Source organism: Acanthaster planci, linkage group LG17 (genome assembly GCF_054643075.1).
Source record: "Acanthaster planci isolate LZ-2023a linkage group LG17, COTS_SCS, whole genome shotgun sequence".
NCBI classification, from domain to species: domain Eukaryota; kingdom Metazoa; phylum Echinodermata; class Asteroidea; order Valvatida; family Acanthasteridae; genus Acanthaster; species Acanthaster planci.
The window spans coordinates 11134860-11142009 of NC_141793.1; the positions used below are offsets into that span (position 1 = coordinate 11134860).

Below are 7150 nucleotides of genomic sequence, written 5' to 3' on the forward strand. Positions count from 1 at the left end.
ATTGTCTTAACATGACCAGTTAGTTTGGCTGCTTTTGATTGCACAGTGCATCAAAATAGCGCATCAAACTTTTACATCTGCTGCAGTATGCTACATCTGGCTCGGTTAGGGTCAAGGTCAGTATTTGCAAAGTGATACATGCAGTTTTCACCACTGTTTTAAACTCCTCCTCTAAAGGTTGTAGACTGACCATCTTGCTTGAACCTTCATCAGTGTTCCAAAGTAGACACGACAATATGGGGCTTGATCTGTGAAATTAAAATAATCATACAATGATTCAACTAAATTAACCATTCATAATAAAAATTATGTTTTCATAAATTACAAGACATGTATTCATTTTTATGTTGTTATTTTCTAAGGAGCAGCAAAAAAACTATTCAAAGATTCAAAATTGTGGTTTTCATCAGTAAATTTGGGGGGGGATACTATACCCCAAGACGGATTTACCAGCGGTTATGGTCTCAGCTAGAAAATAGTTATCATCATGTCTACAAAGTGTATAACATCCAGCACTGTGCAGTCTCTTTAGTTTTTAATTTAGGTCTCTGAGACAACAGAAATTAATACACAACCTTTATTTTTACTGGCCCTATGAATTTTTTTCGTGTAAAGTATAAGGGTGGACTCATAAAAGCAATATGTCACTGTACTTACAAGTACTCCATATCATGTAGGTGTGCCAGCAGTTCCTCGGAGACTTATTTCTGACGTGTTGTCTTGATGATACACAAAGTCACGAAAATAAATGGATTAAAGCGACCACCGTGCGCTACACATGCGCGCGTGTGCCACCGCACCCACATGTTGTTTGCAGTGTGTCTGTCCACAGTTGGTCTGTCATTATATCCGTGTTCTGTAAATATGGTTTTCGATATGCAAGTGCGAGTTTTGCGTCGTGACATCATGCACGGAGTGCCTCACCCACTCCAGTGCAGGGTCAGCGTATTTTAGTCGCAACGTGATTTCAAATGTGACACTCGAACTCCATTCTCACTGTTCTCACTGTTTGGATTGTACCTTGTAACTGTTGTTGAATGTTTCACCTCTTCAAAATCAGACTTCTAAGAAATTCGTTGCGCATAGCCTTTGTACTTTCTTCCCCACTTGGCGAGCTCAATTTTCAGACTTGGTACTTAATACATTTGTTTAGTGACTTACCCTGAACAAGCCGCATGCTGTGACTTGAAAAAGGACTCCACAAAAGTTCAGCAAATCAAAAACACGTTACGGCAATATTATAATCGCAAGAGTGATAATTAGAAAACTGGATAAAATACACAGCTCAAGACAAGTAGTAATCTTAATCACGCAGAAAGTCATGGACAGTGCAGCAGAAAAATATCCATGTTCATATTAAACTGTATGATTTATTGAAAACCCAGCGACATTCGCCAGGGACGTTAATCAATAAAATTTCAAAGCTTTTAAAATAATCGGTAAATCTTTTCTTAAAGGTCCATTTTGTGCAACAGTGGTGTCTCTTTAAAGTAATGCACACAGAAAAACCTGACAAACGATATGCCGATACACACAGGCAACATTTCTGAAAAATGCCAATGAAGAGAGCCTTTCATGTGTAAGTACAATCTATTTGATGTTTTCTCATCATTGAAGTGATTCCGATCTTTGAATTTGGAGGCTTCTACAGGACGTCATCATCCTACAGTTCTTGTCCTCATTTCCCTCCACCTCAATGTCCATTCTTGAACAACTAACAGTCCTCCACACAGGCTTTGCTCCACGGCTCGTGAAGCATCTTGCCATCTTAATTGTCAAAGCTTCCAACCACATTTTTATTAAAGCACACCATAACTGCATATTGCACTTGATTGGGTAATTGCAACTTTGACACTTGCTTGATCCTATATATATGTACCTGTAGATTCAATGAAAGTCCAACAGTTCATCCCAAACTATGACGATGACTGACGTATCAGTTCAATATAAGGTTGTTAAGAAGGTTATGTTTTCAAAATAACCTTCTGCTTTTTATGTGTAAAATTCAATTTCAGTGAGCTCAACATCTGGCCAAGTAGAAAAAGATACAAGAACATATTTACACACAATCATTTATCCTGCTCAGTAACTTGTACACATGGTAGTGGACACACATCTCTCCTTAGGATAAAGGATCCTGAAGATTATTCAGCGCTGCACAAACAGTGACAACATCATCTATGTGAGGCAAGAGACTGCTTTCAAACATGCCGGCAAGAATGCTGAATGATCTCAGTCGCTCTGCCATCCTTCTGGCATAGGTCCTAAAGGCGACAGTGTCTGGAGTGTGTTCAGACTTCGGGCAAAATGCGGGTTCTGGAGTGGAAGATGGTGCTCCTGGTTCTGGAAGGCCATCAACAGACTCTTGAAGGCCATCAACAGATCCTAGAAAGCCATTGCCTATGGATCCATCGGGTACAGACAGCTCCATGAGGTCTGACTGAGCAGCAGCTTCTGTCATCTCACATAGCTCCGACAATTTTGTCGATATTGAATTGCACGGTCTAGGCACCCCTTTAGAATGAGGATGAGTGAGGATGTCCGAACTAGGATCTTCCTGCCACGGAATTGTGCGGGAAGTATATGGTGGAGACAGCACACTGAATCCCTTAGATCTTAGAACCCTATAAAGATGCTTATCTTGCTGAAGGAGAAGTACTCGGCTATCTTTTTCACAAAAATCAGGCAATCTCAAATTGGCAAGCCCATCACTAACTGTGGTGCAGCAAGTAAAGGCGTTAGATACAGCGCCAATGCTGCCATTTGGATACAGCCCTACAAGGATCTTGACAGCACCCGTGCCTTCCTCCTTTGACAGCATCTCGGGTTGGTGCTCTGGAGAAGGCCACTCTGTTTGGATAATCAAGAAGTCAATGACAACCCTCAATCCTGGAATACGTCTCCAATGGCTTTCCCGTGGCAGCAAATCTTCCAAGCTACCAGACGGCCACCGGACTAAATCTGAGAGGAGCCCGACTAGGGTGGCCAAAACGTGAGAGAAGATGTTGCTGGCAGTGGGAGCGGTAATGCCAAACACAGTGGCGAGGAACTCAAATGGTACATTCATTTTGAGCTTCATGAGAAACAGGAGCAGACAGTTGTGGGAGGGCAGTCCAGGCATGACTTCCGGGAGTTGATCTAGAAGAAGATCAAAGACTTCTGGCGTAACCCCTGTGACCCTCCTGACAGTGGTCTCCGAGAAGCAGATATCGTTCCATCCATGGAATCCAAAACACCTGCCTCGAGTCTGTAGGGATGAGGTGTTCCAATCAGCAAGACTGGCCACACTCAAGACAGTTTGTGTTTCTTTAGACTGGTGCATCGTCAGCAAGTTAGACAGGATGCAGTTGTGAGGTTGCGTACCCGTTGTCGCATTCTGCTCCAATGGAGAAGCGGACGCATTTAAGGCCCTGGCCCTGTTCAAATCGACACTGCCTCCTGCTCTAGTAAAGTGTCTTATCTGTACACTCCTGGGGTGCTTAGCTACACTAAGGTTTCCTGATGACTTGCGGCTTGTTGGCACCGACTTCTGCAAGCGCATTGGACCCTGTGGCTTATGACTGGCGTGAAGTAATCTCCTCTTTCTGAATCCGGGCTCATGGCTGCCACAAGCTGCATTCACTGCACTGCCCAAAGTCCTAGACTGCTTGATGTACAGCCATCCATGAGTACTATCCACTGACAAAGAACCATCCTTTACTAACTCATCTTGTGCACTTAGTTGACCGCTGGATATAAACTGACAATTGCCGTCAAGCTCATTGCTAGTGGTAACACCTGAGGCAGTCTTAACTCTTGAGGGACTTTCTTGATTGGCGGAGGTTAGCTGGTGGCAATCGGCCTCTTGAGCACCATCTGTGCTCGTTAAGGGACCATTTATTCGTTCATGATTTGACTTCAAAGCATCTTTTTCAGCCTTCACTGCCTGGGCGTACTCTTCTCCTGCTTCTTTGGACAGATCCAACGCTGCTGACACATACTTCATAAGGTCGTCATTTTCATGCCTCTGGTTGGTAGGAAGTGGTAAGGGTGGGGGGTGGTCAACAATTGCTTGTACCTCTTGTGCCTGAAAAAAAATCGGGAAAACATTGGTTTCAGTGATAAGTGTTTGAAATAAAAATACCTGTACATGAACAATTACATCCTAATTTTCTGAAAGCTGCCATATAACACTCTACCTGAAATCAGGGTCCTTAACTTTTTTCCTCACTTGCTAAACGGGCCAGCAGTGATGGCTTTTTCCTAGTCCGCCACCATTTTCACTAGTCCGCTCTTCCCCCAAATTTCAACATTCTTTTTTGGCACTAGTGTTTTCTGCTCCAACATCATGCATAACAGTGTGCACTCGGTACTGACTGTTGTTTAATTGTTGATGAGTAATCATAAATGGCCATGGGAATCATGAATTTCCAGAATATTCATGAGTATAACTCTACTCTTCAACACACAAAGAGGTTACGTGCTGAAAATGGTTTGTTTTATTCACAATTCAAGAGACAGAAAAAAAAACCTATCATTATGAACAATTTATGTACATGTACATGTACGTTTTATGCAGTATGCACATATACATGCACATATGTACATGTACACCTAGGGAAATGAACATACAGTACATGTTCGTTCTAGACTGTGTCCAGTACCCAGAATTTGGCTAGCGGACCAGCGTTAAGGTCGAACCCTGCTTAAATGTATACATGGGCTCACATTAAACTATAAAATTAGGCGTGCAAACATGAAAACCTCTGTCGCCATTATTTCTTCTCGTATTGTAGAGCTGAACTATGCAAAAATCATATTCCACTCTGGCAATCACAGGTACACGTAGCCTGCAATTGAACAACTCCAAGTGATGTACTCAATATTAAATGCCCTGATGTAAAATGTACTGTGATCAGGGTGATACGATAACGACATCAAACTGCACGTACAACAGGACTGCATCTCCTCACACGCACAGGATTGGGTTCCTGGTCTATACTGCAGTGTGCAGCTTTAAAATGCATCCATACAAAAAGGTTGTACCTTTTGGCGGTACATCTCCTCCATCATTGTCTTCCGGACTCGCCTGTCCAACTCCGGCGCTGGGGGGAATATGCTGGGGTTGTAGGCTGGGTCATTGGGGTCATCGACCTTGTAGCCCCCGCAGAAGTGGCAGCCGCAGACCCGGCTGTTTTTTGTGGGTACCCATCGGCTTTGGAGTACAAGCAAAATAAAACCAATTAAAAACTAAATGGCTGTCACTCTTGCTTGATGACATTTTGGTCTTATCTCCAAAGACAGTTCACAATGATACTGTTACGCCCCAACTATAGCATCAGTCCCAACTATAGTTGGGCCCGTCCCAACTAGAGTGCTACAGTTGGGCCGGCCCAACTACAGCAGAGAGGTCCTGTGTGCATGTGCCCAGCATGTGCCAAAGTCACATTGTTTACAAAATGTCACGTCACTGGTCATAGGGCTAGATGAACAGATAAAGTGCCACATTTACGATGAATTGTGTCAAGTGTGAGACACTTTGACTTGGATAATGTTGAGACATTTCCCACAGGCATTGGTCAACAATAGTTGGGCCAGCCCAATTGCAGCACTACAGTTGGGACTTTCTCAGCTATAGTTGGGACTTATGCTATAGTTGGGGCGTGACAATACTAAATGAGGCATGCGAGAAAGTGTGGCAAAGAAATGGGGCCTAATATGGCAATGCCACCTGTCTCATCACTTGTTGCCAATTCAATTATCATTTACAGTGATTAGTGCCAATGCCAATATGGTATGTAATATGCATGCAATTGATAGAATATTCTTATTGCGTGCTTTAATTCCAGGGGTGTGAGTGATCACTTAAAAATAAAGCTGAAATATAAAAAGTCCCCATACTTTTGTACAGACCAGGTGTACAAAAAAGCTGAAATTTAGGGTCAACATCTAAAGAAAAAAAGCTGAAATCAGCTGAAAAGGAGAATTCTCACACCCCTGCTATTCTCACTGACAAGAAGAACAAGTTATTTTGTTCAATCCAGTTGACATTGAAGTTGAAGTAGGCCTTCTCCATCCCGCGTTAATTTGCCTTTGAAAGAAATCAATTGACAGGAAAATCAACTCAAGAGAAGTACAATTGTTCTCTGCAAGAGTCAAGATAGCGCTGAACAGTATCTGTCTTCCAATTTAATAACGGAGGAATAAGAGCACATCGGCCTCCCTGGCCCTGTTCTTTTATTTTTAATGTTAACATTATTGGAAAGAGTTTTATACAGACAACACTTGATGCCCCTGTACACAAACCTATGAGACTTGTCTGAAAAAAACCCAAACTAAGTGTTTTTTCATGAAAGTAAATGCTACAGAATTTCCTTAGGGCCTAGCTAAATTTCAATTAATGTTATGCGTCCTTAATATTTTACAGAAAAATTTTGCCCGTATATGTAACTGCTCTATGATTTGACTGACTAAAACCGACATGACCGAGGTAGGCATGCCATGCCATGGTAGGGCCTATACTAGATACTTATACACAGTCCAGGTAGGCTAGGCCTACATGTTGGAAATTTCAGAATGGCAGAATGAAAAAAAAAATGGCAAACGAAACTGTGAATTCCATGAAACAATTTGTGGCAAGCGGTAGCCCACGCACTGAGCTTCACTGCGGGGAAAAAGGCAACAAATATCACGGACATGGTGAATAGACATGATCGTAGAATGATCATATAAAAATAGGCCTAGGCCAACAGTCACTGTCAGTCACCTTCCTCGCTGTACGAGCTTAACCCACAGCGCTCGTCTCTCCGGCTGCTTCTCCTCGTTTGGGAAACCCACGAATCTCCCCTTGGGGCAAGTCTTCTGGGTGTGAGAGCACCCACCAACGGCGCAGTTGCGGTTGCTTTTCGGCATTATGACACCGGTTCTGCTGCCAAAAAAACACACCGCATACCCATCGGCACAACCTGATGACTACAGGAGGCAGACATCTTTTTCTGTCGCCAGTGTCTTTGTGATTTAGCGCCCTCTATAGTTGAGAGTTGAAAAACAAAATGCTGTGGGGTTTTCCAGCAGAATATTAACGCTGTATCTAGGAATGTTTATCCGTGGTGACATATCCTACTGTAGCCCAATTTTCCTCCGAAATTCATCAGTCAAAAATAGCACCCAC

The 7150-nt window shown here is 42.9% G+C and overlaps 1 protein-coding gene across 1 annotated transcript; it reads right to left on the reverse strand.

Moving 5' to 3' along the window:
• Positions 1–1344: 1344 nt before the first annotated feature.
• LOC110973409 (uncharacterized) lies at positions 1345–7044 on the reverse strand. The gene is made up of 3 exons (XM_022224236.2): positions 6746–7044; positions 5026–5194; positions 1345–4066 (listed from the first exon to the last, which is right to left on the reverse strand). Exons 1-3 carry the CDS (start codon positions 6889–6891, stop codon positions 2123–2125), a joined length of 2259 nt encoding a protein of 752 aa, XP_022079928.2. The 5' UTR covers positions 6892–7044; the 3' UTR covers positions 1345–2122.
• Between the last annotated feature and the right edge of the window lie 106 nt (positions 7045–7150).

Excerpts from the sequence above, each read along its gene's own strand:
- LOC110973409 (XM_022224236.2), bottom strand. The coding sequence starts at position 6,891 with ATGCCGAAAAGCAACCGCAACTGCGCCGTTGGTGGGTGCTCTCACACC. Across the intron at positions 5,195-6,745 it reads AAGCTCGTACAGCGAGGAAG|CCGATGGGTACCCACAAAAA; the intron begins GTGACTGACAGT and ends TGTACTCCAAAG. Across the intron at positions 4,067-5,025 it reads AGGAGATGTACCGCCAAAAG|GCACAAGAGGTACAAGCAAT; the intron begins GTACAACCTTTT and ends ATTTTTTTTCAG.